Source organism: Cynocephalus volans, chromosome 2 (assembly GCF_027409185.1).
Source record: "Cynocephalus volans isolate mCynVol1 chromosome 2, mCynVol1.pri, whole genome shotgun sequence".
In the NCBI taxonomy this organism is placed as follows: Eukaryota; Metazoa; Chordata; class Mammalia; order Dermoptera; family Cynocephalidae; genus Cynocephalus; species Cynocephalus volans.
In genome coordinates, this window is record NC_084461.1 from 94,656,591 (window position 1) to 94,678,845 (window position 22,255).

General features: G+C 34.3%; 1 protein-coding gene across 1 annotated transcript in view; it reads right to left on the reverse strand.

The window, feature by feature from the left end:
• The window catches only part of FBXL17 (F-box and leucine rich repeat protein 17), a 518,884-nt gene that overhangs the window by 489,727 nt on the left and 6,902 nt on the right, over positions 1-22,255 (reverse strand). Inside the window, exons 2-3 of the mRNA XM_063087474.1 lie at positions 11,581-11,703; positions 7,661-7,918 (exon numbers count right to left, since the gene is read on the reverse strand). Coding sequence (XP_062943544.1) covers positions 7,661-7,918; positions 11,581-11,703 — 381 coding nt within the window. The remainder of the gene's footprint in view (positions 1-7,660; positions 7,919-11,580; positions 11,704-22,255) is intronic.

Sequence of the window (22,255 nt, forward strand, 5' to 3'; positions counted from 1 at the left end):
ATTAACAAATAGTGTTGGTGGCTTAATTTACAAGAAAATGACTTTTCATAGAGGCAGGGGCCACATGACCTTCATAGAGGCAGGTAACCAAACAAAGGACCATGTGGATGACCTCTGCAGACAATATCAGCATGTGAAGTTCAGCTAGTTACTGGGGAAGAGTGCTGCAGATTTCTGTTCTTTTAAATTTCTTAAGGTGTGTCGTATGGTCCAGAATATGTGGTCTATCTTGCTGAATGATTCATTTGAGCTTGAGAAGAATGCGTATTCTGCTTTTGTCAGATGAAACAGTCTATTCATGTCCATTATATCCAGTTTATTAATAGTGTTGTGGAGTTCAACTATGTCCTTACTTGATTTTCTGCCTGCTGGATCTGTCCATTTCTGATAGAAGGATATTAAAGTCTCCAACTGTAATAGTGGATTCATGGTTTTGTTTTGTTTTGTTTTGTTTTTCTTGTTGTTCTAACAGTTTTTGCTTCACATATCCTGACACTGTTGTTAGGTGCATACAAGTTAAGGAGTATTATGTCATCTTAGAGTACTGTCCCCTTTATCATTATGTATGTCCCCTCTTTATCCCTAATAACAACTTTCCATGCTCTAAAGTCTGTTCTGTCTGAAGTTATTATAGCTACTCCCAGTTTTCTTTTAAGTTTATAATTGTAATTTTTACTTCTACTTTAACATTTCCAAAAGATTGTTTTTAAGTACTTCCTTTTTCTCTCAATTTACAGTTCTCTCTTAATTTAGTTTTACTACCTATTCATATCACTTTGGAATTAATTGAAATTTTGTTTAAGCCTAATTTTGTGAATATTCCATATTTTTCTTTTTAAGACTACTTTTACTTAGAGCATAGCAAAATTGAGAGGAAGGTACAGAGATTTCCTATATAGAAGTACTCCCTGCTCCCACACATGTGTATTCTCTCCTATTATCAACATCCCCCACCAAAGTGGTACATTTCCTAAAATTTATAAAACCTTATTGACAAAGTCCATAATTTATGTTAGGGTTCACTCCTGATGTACATTCTACGGGTTTGGACAAATATATAACAGCATGTATCTACCATTATAGCATCAGAGTATTTTCACTGCCCTAAAAATTCTCTGTACTCTACCTATTCATATCCCCTTCCATTATAACCCCTGGCAACCTCTGATCTTTTTTATTATTTTCATAGTCTTGCATTCTCAATAATGTCTATGATTCCAGTTGGAATCATACAGTATGTAGCCTTTTCATATTGGATTCTTTCACTTAGTAGTACACATTCAACATTCCTCCATGTCTTCTCCTAGTTCATTTTTTAATGCTGAATAATATTCCATTGTCTGTATGTACCACAGTTTATCCATTCAACTACTAAAGGACATCTTGGTTGCTTCCAAGTTTTGGCAGTTATGAATAAAGCTGCTATAAACATCTGTGTATAGGTTTTTCTGTGGACATAATTTTTTACCTTCTTTGAGTAAATATAAGTAGCATTATTGCTGGAATGCATGATAGGAGTCTCCAACTATAACAGTGAATTCATCTATTTCTCCTTGGAGTTGTACTATATTTTGCCTAACATATTCCGATGCTCTGTTTTAGGCTCATAGACATTAAGGATTGCTATGTCTTTTTGGAACTTTAATCCCTTTATCATTATATAAAGCCTCCCTTTATCCCTCATAACAGTCTTTGCTTTGAAATCTGCTCTGTCTGAAATTAATAAAACTTATCCTGCTTTCTTTTGATTAGTGTTAGCATGGTATCTTTATTTACTTTTAATCTAAATATTTCTTTATTTTAAAGTAGGCTTCTTGTAGGTAACATGTAGTTGGGTCTTTTCTGACAATTTAAATGTTTAGCAAAATTTGGGGGAGGATTTTTTTTAACTGCTCGAATCTCCTAACTTTTTATAAGTCTATTTAAACTTTCTATTTCTTGAGTTAGTTTTGTAGTTTTTTATTTCTAGGAATTTGTCCATTTCATTTAAGCTATCCAATTTGTTGGTGTACAGTTATTCATAGTTTTCTCATATAATCCTTTTACTTATGTGAAGTCAGTAGGAATGTCCACTTTTTCATTTATGCTTTAGTAATTTGAGTCTTTTCTCTTTTTTTCTTAGTCAGTATAGTTAAAGGTTTGTCAGTTTTGTTGATCCCTTCAAAGAATCTAGTTTTGGGTTCATTAATTTTCTCTATAATTTTTCTGTTCTATTTTGTTTATCTCTGCTCAGGTCATGATTTCCTTCCTTCTGCTAGCTTTGGGCTTAGTTTGCTCTTCTTTCTCAAATTCCTTCAGGTATTCACATACATTACTAATTTAAGAACTTAACTCTTTTTTAATGTAAGCTTTCAAAACTATAAATTTACCTCTGAGCATTGCTTTGCTGCATCTTATAAGTTTTTGTATGTTGTTTTTCCATTTTCATTCATCTCAATATATTTTCTAATTTACCTTGTAATTTCTTCTATGATCCATTGGTTGTATATGTTTAATTTCTACATATTCATGTATTTCCCAGTTTTCCTGTTACTGATTCCCACATTCATTCCATTATGACCAGTGAAGACACTTTGTTTAACTTCAATCTTTTTAAATTAAAACTTGTTTTGTGATCAAACATATGATCTGTTTGTGAGAATGTTCCATGTGCACTTGAGAACAATGTGTATTCTTCATCTGTTGAACAGAATAGTGTACATGTCTGTTGGATATAACTGGTTTACAGTACTGTTCAAGTCCTCTATTTCTTCACTGATCTTCTATCTGGTTCTTCTATCCATTACTGAAAGTGAGTTACTGAAGTTTCTAACTATTAATGTAGAACTGTCTATGTCTCCAGTCAAGTCATTCAATTTTTGCTACATATATTTAGGGATTCTTTTTCTAGGTGCATATATGGTTATAACTGTTACATCTTCCTGATGGACTGAAACTTTTATCCATATTTAATGACGCTTTCTGTCTCTTACAAACTTTTTTGACTTAAAATCTATTTTGTTTGATAATAAAATAGCCACTCAAGCTCCTTTGCTTACTATTTGCATGAAATATCTTTTTCCATCCTTCTACTTTCAAACTATGTAGGTTCACTAGTGTTTTTTTTTCTTCATATGGCTTTCAGCCACTGTCTAGTGTCTTTTTATTTCAACCTGAAAGTCTCCCTGTAGCATTTCTTGTTGGGCAGGTCTACTAGTAACAAATTCCCTTAGCTTTTCCATATCTGGGAATATCTTAATGTCACCTTCATTCTTGAAGAATGGTTTTAACAGATATCAAATTCTTGATGGACTTTTTTTCTTTCGGCATTTTAAATATATCAGCCCACTGCTTTCTGGCTTCTATGGTTTCTGATGAGAAATCACTTTGTTAATCTTATTGAGGAGCCCTGTATATGGCAAATCACTTATCTGTTGCTGCTTTCAAGATTCTCTGTCTGTGGCTTCTGACAATTATATACAATGTATCTCAGTGTAGAGCTCATTGAAATTATCCTTCTTGAGTTTGTTGAGCTTCCTATATATATGTATTCATGTCTTTCAACAAATTTAGGAAGTTTTGGCCATTATTTCTTCATCTATTCTTTCTGGCCCTTTCTCTATTCTCCTTCTAGAATTACTATTAATACAAAAGCTGTTCTGTTTGATGATGTCCCACAGCTTACTTAAGCTCTGTTCATTTTCTTCACTGTTTTTTCTTTTCTCTTCTCAGACTCAATAATTTCAATTGTCCTATCTTCAGGTTTACTGATTCTTTCTTCTATCTGCTCACATATCTGCAGTTGAATCCCTCTAGTGAATTTTTTATTTCAGTTATTGTACTTTTCAGCTCCATAATTTCTATTTGCTTCCTTTTATAATTTCTAGTTCTTTATTGATATTCTCATTTTGTTCATACATCATTTTTCCTTATTTTTTTACTTTTATTTTTATTTTGCTTCTTTGCATGGTTTCCTTTGGTTCTTTGAGCACATTTAGATAACTGATTTAAAATCATCTAGTAAGTCCAATATCTAGATTTACTCAAGGAGAAGTTCCGTCAATTTAGTTTTTCCTTTCAGTGGGCCATACTCTGCTTCTTTGCATGCCTTGTGATTTTTTCTGTTGAAAACAAGGCATTAGAATTACGATAATGTGGTAAACTTGAGAAATCAGATTTTTCCCACTCCTCCAGAGTTTGCTGTTTTTCATTATTCGGGCCTGTGTTCAGCCAGTGTTTTAAAAGAGATTGCCTTGAATGCCAAAAGCTTCCAAGTAAAACAAACTAAAACAAAAAACAAAAATCAAAAACATTTCTCCTAGTTTTTGCAGACTGGCTTTGTGCTGCAGTACTCCTTAACACTTAGCCATGCCATTTACAGCTCTGCCTTGGCTTCACTTCCTGCATACACAGAGCCTACAGAACAGCCAGTGATAAAAATATGTTCTTCTTAGGTCTTTCCTGAGCATGTACACTGCCCTGGGCATACATGTGGCTTTCTAAATTCCCCTGTATACACTGGTGCTCTGATTGCCCTAATTTTCTAAAGAAACTCTCTCACCCTTTTCCTTCCAAGCCTCAAGAGATCTATTGTATGTCTCACCATAATCATTTGCCCAAAGCAACTGCAGGGTTTTTCATCTACCTTACAATGTTTTCCATCAACATCCACTGCTTTTCCTCCCTGACTGGGTTCTAAATTAAGTAAAACAGATATATGAGCACTTATATCAGTCCTTCAAGTGGTTCCCAGATAGGTTAGGAGAGACAGACACAATAATTTGCAAATAAGGTCTGCTCTACTCCCTCTGGAACAAGGGACCTGGGTCCCACACTGGGAATACAGGCCACTATCTTCAAGACTTATGCCAAGGGGTGGGGGGTGGGCATGGAACAGGCAAGTAGAAAAGCCACAAAGCATTCCTTCCATTTTTTAGTTGTCTGTTTCTTGGTTCAGTGTTCAGATCTAACAGTTTTGGCTGGTTTTGCAATGTTTCTGTAGAAGGATGTTTTGGAGCTACTTATCCCAGCATTTTGTTGATGCCACTCTACATATTTATTTTTAAAAACCTATAAACTCATAGTATACCAGATTGAAATTTACTAATAAAACATTATTTTTGTACCATTTAATCTGGAGGAAGACTACAGTGACTTTTTTCCAGAAATTTCTACTGAGCTCCATAAATTGCATTGAAGCGTTAAATTGCTAAAATCAAATACAATTAGTCATAAAATTGTAACATAATGGATACAATTTCTTAGATTTATTTTATTACTTCAACTACTACTATCACTTTTTGCTGGCAAGTGCTAGTTGACAACAAAATATTATGAAAACTGATACAGCCTATTATTCTTAACTAAATAACTCTTTTTTTCCCATAGATACATGATTGTAGTTTTATAAGATGTGTATAATACAAATATGTTCCACTGGTAAAATTTATTTGGGGTGACTTTTATGGAAATAAAAATATCAATATTTCAAGGTGGTATTTCACAAAGAAGATGGTATTTGGCCCAAAACAGCCTATCATTTAGGTGCTTTGACACAAGTTTGAGAAACATTGCTAAGCAGAATCCAATACTTAAAATGTTAAATTCTAGATACATTAGTGCTTCAAGCTGAAATGCTTTAACTGTTCTGGTAAACACACTGATACAACTTAAAAAGCACACTCATTTGCTATTTGCTAAAATCAATCAAAATTACACCAGTTATGAAGGAAATATATTTTAAAGACATTATCAAGGAAATACATGTATACCATTCTAAAACATCTGCCAGTTTTTACTGACAGAAGAAGAAAAACAAAACAAAACCCTACAACTTGACCTGCAGAATCAACAATTCAGTCAATTGCTAAATTAATGAGTTCAAGAAAATAAAAATCATGCCAAGGAAATTCTTCAATCATGAATAGTTCCATTCTAGGCTTTTGCAACTGTCTTATACATTTTTAAGTTGTTAGTGTACCAAAACTGTAATATATTCCCCCCAGCAAGGTTTATCAAATATCATTGGCTCATGAAATTAAACTAATGAGTGGGTCAAAGCCCGCATTTATATAACATAGTAATATAGAATAGAATAGATAATATCAATGTTCACTGCATATAAGAATATGTATTGCTTCATAAAACCTTATTTCTACTTTATGTATACATGAAAGCCATTCTCTTTCTACTATACCCATAAAACTATCCCATCAGAAGAAAGAGTCTACTATAGGACACACCTTGCTATATAGCACAGTCTTAAGCTCAAGAAAATATTACTTTCTACACTGCAATGAGATTTCTATGTAATTACTTACAAAAAAAATTACCTAAGGGGGAGAAAGATTTAGACTACTCCACTAATTCAATCAGAATATTTCCTCACACATATCTAATTCGTAATTCAGAAACCACAAATTTCACAAAAATCTGAACCAAACATCTAATCTAAGTATGTTAAAAGGTTCACAAATACCTCACATTCTAGGGAAGATTACCTAATCAGTGCAAAGTTGTAAATATTAGATAAATTCATAATACTTGATTGGCACACAAAGTTTTGCTCCTTAAAGAATGTTCTAGTTTCCCTTTATGTCCACTATAAGTATGATTCTTTTTTTTTTCACAAACATTACTAGGAACACCCTCAGTAGTCTGCTAAACTGGTACCTATTTGTGTTACATCAGATTTAAAAAGGTAAAACATTTATCCCAGTTATTAATAAATACATAACCTTTTAAAAATGTTTCATTACGAAGTATAAATTGTTGAAAAATTTCTATCAAAATAAATAAAATCATGCTACATCCATAAAAATGTATATTTCCAATAAAAGATTATTTCATTTTAATAAATTTAAGAACTTCATTAAATGGTTTGCTAGTAAATAATCCTGCTCATACATAGCAGAAATGGATCAGGAAAAAATATTAAAACAAGTAAAACAACTATTGCACAATTTGCCTTTGTAGATGAAATAGGCCCTCTTATAAACTGTTAACAATCTTAATATATAAAAGTTCTCACTATTTAAAATAAAGCCTTCCCAAATTTCTTTTAATATTGAGCTTTCAGTTAATTCATATGTAATGTTTAAATTTAAAGGTCTTCATTCATGAAGAGTAATCCACTGAGTCAAAAAACCTTAAAGGCCATTTCCAAAGGAAATGTATTAAATATAAAGTATGTATAATACTATTTTTAATCCAATTATTGTGCAAAATATAGGTAATTACCACCTTTTTATTCATTTTGTACTCTTCAATTTGGCCTTCCATTCATGCCTTAAAATACTCATTTTAAAGCATGTCATCTAATAATATATAAGGAGAATTAAAAGTTAATTTTTAAAACCTCATGCTGACCCAAACTGCATATTTTTACCTAAAGCAAAATTTGGTACAAAATGTAAGTAACAAAAGCATAAATTAATAAAATAGCTGATCACAGAAGTTTACGCTGTCATTACAAAACACAGCAAAGTTAAATTAATGATTTTAACAACCATGGCACTCTAGTTCACTAATCTAAACCAATATTCATTGATACATAAAAAACGTGACTCACTTTAGTCTCTGAGCATTATTTTTAACATAACAATCTTTCAAAGCATTTCTACAAGAAAAAACATTTTGAATTAATAAAAGTAAAATCATTCTATAGATGCTAAAAATTTACCTGTTTGAGTCCTTCATCAGTAAGTTTATCCTGGTTGCCTACATGCACTTTCTGAAGTAAAGGACAGTGAGAGGCAACTGCAATAATAGAAGTGTCAGAAAGCTGTTTACACCTGTAGGCTGTATACCTAAGCAGTCCAGGGCACTTAAATGCTAGAACACATACGCCAGTATCAGACATACTACGACAATCAGAAATGTTGATTTCAATTATATTCTGACTTCTTGATGCAATTTTTTCCAATAATTCATCAGTGACCTATGAGAGAAAAAGAAACAATTATTTTAACTTTTACTAAAAGAAGAAACTTTTCTATTTTTTAAATTAAATTTTCCCACAATAAATAAAAATTAGATTATAGTGTAAAAAAAACAAAAGAAAAACCTTCTTAATATTAATGCACAACAGAATTATGGTAAAATAAAAAGTATATTTGGTCTTTGTCCCCAGTTCCTGGTACAGAGTTCCTAAAACCCTTAGAATTTCCTGAGTGACAGAGTGTCTGTTATTCATATTCACCCTTTGACCACATCTAAGTTTACACTAATGAGGTACTCAGAATGGGGGCTGGCTACCAGAAAGAAAGACATGATTAGAAGAGGGTGGTAACCTTCAGCCTCCCTCCAACCTCCAGGAAGGAGAGGAGGGACAGAGATTGGGTTTTAAAACTCCTGAACAAGATTCAATTGGTAAACACATGAAAATGCTGGGAGGTTGGCACATCCCATACCTTGCCCTATGCATCTTTTTCCATTTGGCTGGTCCTGAGTTGTATCCTTTATAATAAGCCATTATACAAAAGTATTTTCTTGAATTTTGTGAATAGTTTTAGCTAATTAACATACCTAAGGAGGTGACTGGGGGAACTTCAGAATTTATAGCAGGTTGGTCAGAAGTACATGTGACTCCTAATATTTGCAACTGACATCTGAAGTGGGGGCAGTCTTATGGGAATGAACCCTTAACCTGTGGTGTCTGCACTAACTCTGGAAGTTAGTGTCAGAATTGAATTGAATTGTCAGACACCCAGTTGGTGTCTGAGAATTGGTTGTTATTGTGAAAAAGACTCCACACATTTGGTATCAGAAGTGGTGTCACAAAACACCAAGGAAAAATATGTGTGTTAGTTTTTATTAACAGCCTAAAAAAATCTATTCTTATGGGGAAAACTCACTTTAATTAAGCCTTCAAAATCACCAAAAACTCACCAAACAAAACTATATTGAGATTTTAAATGTTTTGTTCTCTTTTTAACTCAGCAAACACTGTACATCAGTCATCGTGATGTATGAATTCGGATTTTTTTACATTTGATATCAGATGTCACAATATATAAATGTCAATTGTTTTACTACTTCTATCAAAATACCACCTCACATATAATTAATTTGTAGCTTAGAAAATATATCATTTCGTATATCAAAATACCAAAGACTATATAGAAATGTCCTCGTCAAAAAACTTTTCTTAGCAGACTCAATGCTAAGCATAAGTAACCTTAACATTCATCTAGGGAAAAAATTCACATGGTCACCTTAATTTAAACAAACAAACAAAAAAAACCAGGCTCTACATATTCCCTGACCAATCACCACATTTCCAAAAGGGAAAAGAGGTAAGTCTTGCTATGGATTAAATGTGTCCACCAACAGTTCATGTGTTGTAAGCTTAATCTCCATTGTAACAGTGTTAAGAAGGTGGGAAATCCAATTATGATATTTGAAAGGTGGGGCCTTTAAAAGGTGATTGGATTGTGAGGACTATACTCATGAATGGATTATCTATTGATGGAGTAATAGGCATGGTTCTGATGGCTTTAAAAGGAAAGCAAGTAAGCAGGTTAGTTCTCTTGCTCAGCCTGTTCTCATTATGTGATACCCTGTTCACCACAGGACTTTGTAGAGTTCCCACCAAGAAGGTGGCCCTCACCAGATGTGTTCCCTGCACTTTAGACTTCCCAGCCTCCAAAACTGTAAGAAATAAATTTCATTTCTTTATAAATTACCCAGTTTCAGGTATTCTGCTATAAGCCACACAAAGGGACTAAAACAACTTTATTCAATTCCTTTGGATAAAAATAATGAAGAAAAAATACATATGAAATTTAAAATGGAAGAAGGAAAGAACTGGAGAGTTGAGCAGCACTAGGAATAACAGTCAAAGATGAAACAATCTTTGTTTATGCTCATTGGAAACAGCATACATACAAACATTTCCTTGAAAAGCTAAACTCTGACACACCTCTCCTTTTATTTTTTCATCTCCAAACCTTACTAACAGCAGAGAGGAAAAGGTATTCTTAGTCTGAGTTCATAATAAATAGCTCAAAGATCCAAGAATAATGAAGTAAAGAGCCAATGAATTACTTCACACTTACCTTCTCTCTACTTCTACTAGCCACAACTAACTTCTCAACTATTCTCCCTGGACACAGTTTCATGAACCCAAGCAGGTAAATAACTAATTCTGTAATTGTTTTAACCTCTTATCAATGAGGCAGAAAACCAGAAAGAGAACAACTTATACACAAATGCTCTGAAACTTGCTTAATTTGCTTGAAGTGGGTGTGTTATATACACATAAACACGCATACTACCAGTGGTGTGTTGGAGCTGGCTTGTACTAACTTACAAGAGCCTCTTTCCAAATCTGCATTCAATGGCATCACATGTGTAGTCTGAAATTCGCTACAGTGGAAGTATTTATACCACAGAAATTGGCAAATACAGTCATGCATTGCTTAACAACAGGGATATATTCTGAGAAATGCATTGTTAGGCAATTTCATTGTTGTGCAACAATCATAGAGTATATTACACAAACCTAGATGATATTGCCTACTACATACCTATGCTATATGGTATAGCCTATTGCTCCTAGGCTACAAACCTGCACAGTACACAGCATGTTACTGTACTGAATACTATAGGCAACAATACCACAATGGTAAGTATTTGTGTATCTAAACATAGAAAAGGTAATGTGTTGTATTTTTACCTTATGACGGCTACAACACCACTAGTCAGTAGGAATTTTTCAGCTTTATTATAATCTTATGGGACCACCACAGAATATGCAGTCCTTCACTGACCAACACATAGTTATGCAGCACATGACTTTATTACAAATCAGGCCTTTTTTGTCTGAAAGCCAGTTGTTAAAAATTTACCTGCACACTACTGGTAACATACCATGGAAGGATTCAGAGCAGGTATAATACTCCAATAAAATTCTATTCTTATTAGATATTTTTACATATTTCTAATACCAAATACTGACTACCAAAGTTTTAAAGCATGAATCCAACAAATCCAACAAACTGTTTGCAATAATCACTATAAGCTCTTTTTTCCTAATTTATGATGCCCTATAAACAAAGTGCATAGCTGGGCAATGGGAGAATTAGAAAATCCATCAAAAGGAAAGTTTTTTAAAAAGTTATCTCAGTTCATTTTACTTCTATTTCTTCATCTACAAAACAGAGAAAATAGTAGTATCTACTCAAGGGATTGCTGGAAGGATCAAATGAATTAACCTACACAAAACCCTTAGAACAGTACATGGCACAGAAGCAGTGTTTGCCATCATTTCCTGCTAAACTAATATTCATGATATGACCTCCCACAAAAAAGAAAAAGTTTAATAACTTTTTTAAAAAGGTAATGAAAAAAAGGAGGAAGACAAAGAGGATTAAAAAACAACCCTAAATCACCAATTTACACTAAAAACTATATTGTTTATCATGAAAACCTACCTTAACTTGAATTGAAAAAAGAAATTATGAAAGCACAAAGTTATAGATTACGGTTTTTTTTAACTATCTTGAAAAGCAATAACATGGAAGAGATTTTCAAAGAGAACAAAGATATTTTTTAATTGAATAGGTCAAATTAAGTGTTTCTTAGAATTAGATTCCATACCTGCTGACGACTACTAAGATCCAGCTGCTTCCAAAACTGGAAATCTAAACAAAGGTCACGCCAATACTTGCAAACCAATGATGCAGAAAGGCAACGCTCATCCAGGGACAAATTGGAAAATATCTGTGAATAAAAATGAAATCATATAATATGTGCTACACATTTTCAATTCATAGAGAAACGTTTTTATTAGTTAGGAAAAATAAACTTTTTGAAAACCATCTTGAATACAAGTGGCCATTATTGGAAAATTCATTGTTAGAGAAGTATGTGGTACAGGAGCTGAGAACATGAACTGATGTTATCTACTGTGTGAGAACGGGAGGGGAAGAGAACAGGGGGATACTAGCATGTATGTGTGTGTTTATATTTTTTTAAAAAAAGATTGGAAGGATAAACCAAAAACTAACAAAAGTACTTACCTATTGAGAAAGGAAGAAAAAAACAGTAAGGAGAAGGGAATGAAAATGAGATTTCTCTGGTTTTACATTTTGACTTTGTGAACTTTTTATATATGACTTAAGCAAAAAAGAAAAAATAAGTAAATCATAAGAAAGGTACTTTACCTCTATGGCATCTTTTTCCAGAAACCCATAACACCAATTTAATCCTGAGAAAAACATATACATCGAGTATGGGACATTCTACAAAATACCTGATCAAGACTGCTCAAAAAATTCAAGGTCATGAAAAACCTTCAAGGAAAGACTGAGAAACCATCACAATCTAGAGGAGACTAAAGAAAAATAACAACTAATGAAATCCTGAATCAAATCCTGGGGCAGACAAGGACATTAATGGAAAAACTGGTGAAATCTAAATAAAGATTAGAGTCTAATTAATAGTAATGTAACAACACTGGTTTCACAGTTTTGGTAAATACACCACAGTAATGTAAGATAATAAAATTAGGGGGAACAAACTGAGTGTGTAGTATAGGGGAACTTTCTGTACTATCTTTGCAATTTTTCTACAAACCTAAAATTATTTCATATCAATACATGTTATACACCTTAAATATGAAGTTCATGGAAAAATAGAATTAAAAGATAATAAGATCCTGCCATAAACTTGTTGAAGTATCCTCACATATACCATAAAAAATAAAATTAACCCCAAAATAAAAAGCTATTTTTAAAAATAATTTTAAAATAATTCTTTAAAAAGAATTTTAAAAAATGAAATCATAAAAAGATGGTTAGGGCCAATTTTTGAAAATTAAGAGCTATATCAACAAACACAGTATGTGAGCCATACTGAGGTCCTGAATTGAACCAACTATAAGAAGATATTTCTGAGATAGACAAAACTGAATACAAAATAGATATTAGAAGATTTAAAGAAAATTTTCCTCTCTTGTTAGGTTGTGATTATGTTGTAGTTACATTAATACTATGGTAATATTTTTTTTTCTTTTTAAATCATTTTTACACAAATAGTACATGAATATATTCTCATTTTTCAAAATTCACACAAGACAGAAGTATATAAAGCAAATCATTAAGGTTTCTTTGCACAATATTCACCACCACATCTCAGTACCCACTTCAGAGGTAATTATTATTAATGGCTTGGTATTCATTCATGCATAATATGGTAATATTATTTTTAAAAAGCTGTTATCCACTTTAAACACATACTTAAGTGTTTAGGCTGAAATGATATCTAGAATTTGCTTTCAGATACTTTATTGAAAAGCAGAAAAAGTTGGTGAAACAGAAAAAACACAAAAGGTTGAACACTGAAAACTGTTTAAACTGGGTGAAGGATATAAGGGGGGTTCATTTCTACTTTGGTTTGTGTGTAAAAATTTCCTCAACATTAAGTGAAAATTTTAAAAAGAACATGGACTCTAATGCTAAATTGCCTTATCTTAGGTTTGAATCATGGCATTACCATTTACTATCTATGTTACCTTGGGCAAATTACCTAACTTCTGTACCTCAATTTCCTTATCTTTAAAATAGGAATAATATAGTATTTACCTAATTAGGGTTATTGTAAGAACTAAAAGAGAACAGATAATTTTTGGAATGGTATTTGGAAGAGATTAAGGAGTATATAAATGATTTCTAACATAACTATGACCTAAAATGATTTACTTCTGTATATTAAAAACGTGTAGACATATAAGCTAGAATCTCTAATATGTTTAAATCTTGAGCTTTGGGAAAATAATTGCCTTCCCTTGACAATCACTGTTTTTCCCCCAAAGGGTCCAGTGAGAAGTATAAACTATGCTTAAGAATCACCTAGTGAATTTGCCTCCAATGCAAGCAAAGATGGAGTATACACAATTCCGTCTCTCATTCACACTCATTACAACTAAAACCTCTGGACAACATACTAAAAGCAATTAATTACCTTAGGACTCTAAAAGGTTAATAATAAATGGATTCCAGAGGGGAGCCAAAATTTGAAGAATGACAAATAACAGGGATGAGTTTCCTGGGGTTCTTTCCCCTTTTATCCCCTAGCTTGGGATTGAGGGTGGACCCTGTGCAGAACTGCCCATCAGGCACAGTCAAGAAAAATTTAGAGAAAAAAAAGCCATCTTTCTGGACCAGAGGAACAGGTTTCTGCAAGACAGAGAGTGTCTTGAAAATGAATGTCTTCATTTTTGGTTTTCTTTTCATTCTCTTTTTTCCCCTACTGGCCATGTCCCAAATGTTGCCCCAGTAGCAGGGCTGCAATGTGGCATTGTGCAGGAACCTAAAACTCCAAAATTAAATTCATCCTTTCGCCCAAAAGAACCAGGGGAGGGAACTCTGTGGTCCAAAGAGTATGCAAGGAATTGCCATTACTTTTGTCTAACACTTTGCAATGAAAGCAGCCCCAGTCATGTAAAACTACACAGGAGTAGCACAGGGCGCTGTATCTCTCAAAAAAACTCCACCTTTCTGGCCAGAGAACCAAATAAAGTTTCATTGGCACAAAGCCATGCACATTCATTATGTATTGTCAATGGAAGTAACTGACAAAGCATAAATGAATGTGCATGGCTCTGTGCCAATTAAAGTTTATTAACAAAAACTGGCAGATTTGGCCAGCACGCAGTGATAGTTTGCTGACCGCAGCATTAAAATATAAACACATCAAGCTATAAATTCCTTTTAATCACTACTTTAGCTGCATCTCATAAATGTTCGTATGTAGTCTTTTTCATTTTCATTCTGTTCAAAATATTTTCTAATTTTCCTTGTGATGTCTTCCTTGATATATGGGTTACTTAGAAGTATGGGAGGACATCAGTGAAAAATGACAGAAGAGGGAATTACAAAAGTCTGCTCTTTCATAAAAACCATTAATAAATTGACAAAAACTGTCAAGATCAACTGTATTGAAACTCTAGAAACTAATAAAAAGTTTATATCAACCAGGGAAAGAATCAAGAAAGAGGCAGCTGAATTTCAGCATTTAAGGAAATCTCTGTCAAATCACTACTGAATCACTAAGCTAACCACAGACTTCTGTGACCACATACAACAAAGAACACAGGCCTTACAAAATTAGCTCAGAAAATTTACTAACAAACATACAGCAGCAACCACAAGCAGCAACAAGAAGTCCTAGGAAGGGGGCAGAATCTGATTTCCAGTGTTGCCACATTATAATATTCACACTATCCAGTTTAAAATACATATATATAATAAAATACATAATATGCAATACAATACATATTATACACATTACATATATAATAAAATATATATTATATGCACACACACGCGATACAAGCAAAGAAACAAGAAAGCATGGCCAATCCACAAGAAAAAAAAAATATTAATAATAGACACTGTCTATAAGGAAGCCCAGACATTGGACTTACTGGATCAAGAAATAAATCAACAATTTAAGATATGCTCAAGGGCCGAGCCCATGGCGCACTCGGGAGAGTGCAGCGCTGGGAGCGCAGTGACGCTCCCGCTGCGGGTTCGGATCCTATATAGGACTGGCCGGTGCACTCACTGGCTGAGTGCCGGTCACGAAAAAGACAAAAAAAAAAAAAAAAGATATGCTCAAATAGCTAAAGAAAACAATGTATAAAGAACTAAAGAAAAGTCTGGCTGGTTAGCTCAGTTGGTTAGAGCATTGTGCTGATAACATCAAGGTCAAGGGTTCAATCCCTATATTGGCCAGCAGCAGAAAAAAAAATAAAAAATAAAGGAAAACATGAGAATCAAATAGAGATGTCTCACCAAGGAGATACTATTAATAAAAAGTCAGGATTATGGAAACAAACCAAATAAAGAATCTGGAATTGAATCATACAATAACTAAAATGAAAAATTCACTACAGGGATTCAACAGAAGATTAGAGCAGGCAGAAGTGTTATATAAATTAGCCAAAGACGGTGTCTGTGTATTGGCCCCTAGGTTATTTTCTCACTGCAGGCTAAAACTCATTAGCTGAAAAGCCCACTAGTGCCAAATTCAAACTTTTACACATCAAATTATCTTCAAAATAGCCCAAACAGCAAACTTTTAGCCATTTAGAGCCTGCCTGTTTTGAATATCCTGCAAACCCTTACCTGATAACTGTCACCTATTGATAAGATGCAGTCTTACAGTTATAAGACCCCAAGATGCTGCTGCCCTTGGAGTTCTCTGACCCAGAGACTCCCCATCATACTGATGAAAGACTCGTGTAGGCACATAAGCCCCCTTTCAGACTCCCTTTTCTCCCAGGAGTTTCCCTGCCCCCTTCCCCTTCTGGATTGTAATCCATTTGCCATAAGCCTCTGTACAGTCTCACACTGTAAAAGGCTTTTGTCTTTTCCTCTCATGCAACCCTGACCATGTACCACACAATAAAACTTGTTGTGTGTTAGTACCCCTTGGGTCATACCTCTTTCCCTGATCAGCATCAGCATCCCATGAACCTCTACAAGAAGAAAGAATCAGCAAACTTGAAGATAGGTAAACTGAAATTATTGGTTCTGAGGAGCACAAAAAATAAGAATGAAAAAAAAGGAACAGAGCCTAAAACACGTATAGGGCACATCAGATGTGCTAATATATGCATAATAGGAGTAAGAGAAGGAGAGGAGAGAGCAAAAGAGGCAGAAAGAATATTTGAAAAAATAATAGCTAAAACTTCTCAAATTTAATGAAAGACATGAATTTAACTCATAAATTCAATGAACCCCAAATTGGATTAATACAAAGAGATCCACACCAAGAAACATCATAATCAAATTGTTGACAAACAGAGAATTCTGAAAGCAGCAAGAAAAAAAGCCACTCATGATGTACAAAGCAAACTCAATAAGATTAACAACTGATTGCTCACTGGAAACCATGGAGGCCAGAAGGCAGTGGGATAACAAGTTAAAAGTGCTAAAAGAAAAACTGTCAACTAAAAATTCTATATCTTGCAAAACTATCCTTCAAAAATGAAGGAGAAATTGAGATATTTCCAGACAAACAAAAACAGAAGGAGTCTGTCACTAACAGACCTGCCCTAAACGGAGTCCTTCAGACTGAAACATAAGGGCACCAGAAAGGGCACATGAAGAACACCAGTAAAGATAGGTATTTACCTAGGTTAATAAAAAATACATTAATATTGACTTTTATATTTGTAACTCCTTTTTCCTATATAATTTAAAACACAACTACATAAAACAATAATTATAAATCTATTGATTGGCATACAATATATAAAGGTATAATTTGTGACCATAAGAACATAAATATAAAAACAAAGTTTTTCTATACCATTTAAACTAAACTGATATTATCTCAAACTAGATTGCTATAGATTATGGTATTAATTATAACAACCAGGGCAAATACTAAGAAATACATGCATAGTTATTTTATGTATAATATACATTATATGAGAATATATGTATGTATAAAAAGGGAATCAATATGGTACACTAGAAAATATCAAACACAAAGAACAGCAATGGAGGGACACACAAACAAAAAATATGGCATAGAGAAAATAACAAAATGGTAAAATAAAAGTCTTTCCTTTTCAGTAATTACATCAAATGTAAATGGACTAAACTTTCTAACTAAGAGACAGAAAATAACAGAATGGAATAATAAAACATGATTCTGTAACATACTGTCTACAAGAGACTCACTTTAAATCCAAAGATATAAAGAGGTTAAACATAAAAGGCTAGAAAAATATATTCCAGGAAAACAGTAACCAAAAGAGAGCTAGAGAACCTAAACTAATGTCTGACAAAATAGACTTTAAGACAAAAATTGTTACAAAAGACCAAAAAAATTATACAGTGATAAAAAGGTCAAACTATCAAAAAGATATAACAATTATAAGCACCTACAAACAGAGCCCCAAAATATATGAAGCAAAAATGGACAGAATTGAAGAGAAAAAAATAAACAGTTCTACAATAATACTTGAAAAACTTCAACACCCCATTTTCAATAATAAATTGAACAAGAAGACAAAAGATAAACAAGAAAATTAAAGACTTGAACAAAACTTTAACTGGGCCTACCAGACATCGATGGAACACTTCTCCAAACAACAGAATACACATTCTTCTGAGTACATATGGAACATTTTCAACAATAGGCCATATGTTAGGCCACATGTTAACTCTCAAGTTTTAAAAGATTGAAATCAAACTAAGTGTCTTTTCAAATAAAATTGGAATGAAATTAGAAAACAATAAAGAAGGAAATCTGGAAATTTCACAAATATGTGAAAATTAAACAACACACTCAATCAATGAGTAAGAAGAAATCACAAGGAAAATTAGAAAACACTTTGAAATTAATAAAAACAAAAAAAGAGCAATTTCTATGGGATACAGATGTAAATAACTACATTAAAAAAGAAGAAAGCTCTCAAATTAATAACCTAACCTTCCACCTTAAGGAACTACAAAAGAAGAAACAACACAAACCAAGCAGAAGGAAGGAAATAAAGATTAGAGCAGATATAAATGAAATACAGACTAGAAAATAATAGAATCAACAAAATCAAAATTTGGTTCTTTTGTTGAAAAGTTCAACAAAATTGACAAACCTCTAGCTAGACTAGGAATAAAGAGAGAAGATCCAAATTATTGAAATCATAAATGAAAATTGAGGACATTACTACCAACCTTACAGAAATAGAATAAGAGAATACTATGAAGAACTACATGCCAAAAAATTGATGAAATATATGACAAATTCCTAGAACACAAACCGTAAAAACTGACTCAAAAAAAAAATAAGAAAATCTGAATAGACACATAGCAAGTAAAAAAGGTGGAATCAATAATCAAGAAACTTCCAACAAAGAAAGCCAAAGACCGGATGACCTAACTGATGATATATTTAAAGAAGAATTAACACCAATCCTTCTTAACTACTTCAAAAATGACAGAATGAGAGAACAGTTTCTAACTGCAGTGGATTGAATAACCCCCCCGCCGTTACTGAAGCTTAATCCCTGCTGTAACCATTTAGAATTGTGGAAATGTGGGGTCAGAGTTGCAGCAGAGAGTGTTGCAGTTGCCATGTCTAGTGGAGCCATGACAGCTGGATTATCACGGAGATCCCAGATCTGTAGAGCTACTAGTGTGTGTAATGTCAGCCTGGGAGAGTTACAGCATGGCCTGAGGCCAGGAAAACCATAGGAGTGGAGCTGCCTGAGGACTTGGGGACTCAACCCCCACACCAGCATACAGAGGACATCAAACATGAAGTCAAGGTACATTTTTGCCAGCTTTAAGATTTAATGCCTGTCCCACTGTGTTTTGGACTTGCTCAGGACCTGTTATACCTTTCTTTTGGCCTGTTTCTCCCTTTTTGAATAGGAATATGTATCCTATGTCTGTCCCACCATTGCATCTTGGAAGTACATAACTTGTTTCAATTTCACAGATGGGACTTTGGACTTTCAAACTGAGACAAGTTAAGACTCTGAGGATATGGGGATGAAATGAATATATTTGTATGTGAAAAGGAAATGAGGTTTGGGGGGCCAGGGGCAGAATGGAGTGGACTGAATGCCCCTCTCCAAAGTTAATGAAGCTTAACCCCCAGTGTAACTGTTCTGGGTGGGAAATCCTATTACGGTAATTGAAAGGTGGGGCCTTGAAGAGGTGATTAGATTCTGAGGGCCATGCTCTAGTGAACAGATTACTAATGGCGGTCATTGGCGTGGTTCCAAGGGCTCTAAAAGGAGAGCATGTGAGAGTCCCTCTCTCTCTGCTCTGACATTCTCACTATGTGAGATCCTGTGTTGGATGGCAGCTACCTTCCTGGAACAGATGGTTGCTACACATAATGGCGACAGCTTGTTCCCTTCTTTGTTTTTCACACATGCTCAGGATGGCGCCTGAAGGATGTAAAGGGGGAGTGACTATGGTGTTGGGTAAAACCTCACCCCATTTACGGGGCTTAACATCATTGGTGCAGAGAGCCTTCCGGGCTCGTGGACACTTCATGATCTTTACTATAAGCATAGGCAGGAGCCATGCATGCACACATGACCTATAGGGTGACTGGCTTGTTAGGTGGAAACCCCTGCAAGAATCTCCCGCCCATTTAGCCCATTTATGCATAAATATGTAGGCTTTGGGTTGAATAAATGGAACTGCTTGACAGAACCCACACCGCGTCTGAGTGTTCCTTTGCAAGCCGGGTTGGGGCTAGTGGCTGCACTTACCTATCTCCTGGGCTCTCCCACCCCACTCCCTCTTGCACAGGGAGGAGGAAGCAGGGAGTAATCTTCGGCCTCGTTCCCTTGAGCCGAGAGCGGTTTAGCTAGTTGTCGGGGGCCAGCGTGGTCGTCGACTGCCCCCCACCCCGACAACCCTGTGCTGCTGAAATCACCACCAAAAAACACCTTCACCATAAGTGCTCTCTGAACTTTGGACTTCCCAGCCTCCAAAACTGTAAGCAATAATTTTTTTTTTTTCTTACAAATTACCCAGGTCTGGATATTTTGTTATAAGCAACAGAAACAGCCTGATACACTAACTCATTTTATGAGGCCAGCACCACCTTGACACCAAAACCAAAGAAATCACAAGAAAACTACAGACCAAAGTCCCTTATGAATACAGATGTAAAAAATCTTCAACAAAATATTAGCAGACTAAATCCGGCAGCATATTGAAAGGATCATACACCATGGCCAGGTATAATTTATCCCAGGAATGTATGGGTGGCTGAACATGTGAAAAAAAATCCATATAACACACCATATTAATAGAATGAAGATGAAAAAAAAAATCATCTCAATCAATACCAAAAAAAAGCAGCTGACAAAATCCGACACCCTTTCTTGATTTAAAAACACTCAGACCTTTAAGACTAAAAGAGCACTTCCTCAACCTGAAAACAGCTATATGAAAAACCTACAGCTAACATAATACTTAATTGGTGAAAGACTGAAAGTTTTTCCCCTCAGGCAAACTTTCAACAAGACAAGGATGTCTGCTGTCACCATTTCTATGCAACTTTGTACTAGAGCTTCTGGCCATGACAATTAAGCAAGGAAAAGAAATAAAAGGCATCCAGATTAGAAAGTAAGAATTAAAACATTCTCTATTCACAGATGTCACGATCTTATATCTAGAAAATCCCAGAGAATAAACATAAACATGAATTTTAGAACTAATAATCAAATATTTTAATACACTAGCAAGGAGTAATCTCAAAAGGAAATCAGGAGAGCACTTCCATTTACAATAGCATCAAAAAGAATAAAATACTTTCTTATAGCTTCCATTTCTTTATTGAGATTTCTCATTTGTTGGGTCAATGTCACCACCACAGTCTCCTATAATTATATGAATAACATTTCCTTTCATTCTTTTAACATGTTTACAATAGCAGTTGAAGTCTTTGTTAAGTCTAATAATGGAGTCCACTAAGAATAAGTGTTTTGTTTTCGTTTTTGTTTTTTCTTTAAAAGATGACCGGTAAGGGGGTCTAAACACTTGACCTGGTGTTGTCAGCACCACGCTCTCCAAAGAGAGCCAACCGGGCATCCCTATATAGGGATCCGAACCCTTGGCCTTGGTGTTATCAGTACCACACTCTCCCAAGTGAGCCACGGGCCGGCCCCCAAAAATAAGTTTTTATTAACTGCGTTCTTCTCCATCAGTATCAGTCACATTTTTCTGTCTCTTTTCATATTTAAAAAATGTTTGTTAAAAACTAGACATGTTAGATAACATATTGTAGCAACTGTAGAATTTGATTTTTCTGAGCTTTTTTTTATTTTAATACTGCCTAGCCTTAAACTGTGGAATCTGTGTTCCCTACAATAGGAATTAATCTGCTCAGGTTTTAATTCTTATTTATACATTTTGGCCTGGCTTCCTAGAAAAATCACCATATATCTGAATAGCTTAGTTGTCAGCTAGCTATTTGGCAAAGGCATTTCCAAACATCTCAAGCCTACTCTTTAATTTGTATATGGCCTAGGAAAGGCATATTCAAGGGTTAGACAATTTTCAAGTCTACCTTGACGTTTGCTTTCTGCTAGACATTCTCTGGTCTCCCCTGTACATGTGCATAGTTTCACAATAAGCCAGGATGTGTGGAGAGATTATCTCTCTCTATGGTTCTCTCACTTCCAGGGCCTGACCAGCTAATTTATGGCTAGTCTCCGAGTCATCCGAACTGACACCACAACTTCAGACTGGAAAATAAGTGGCTTTTCCTTTTTTTTCCCTACCAAGTT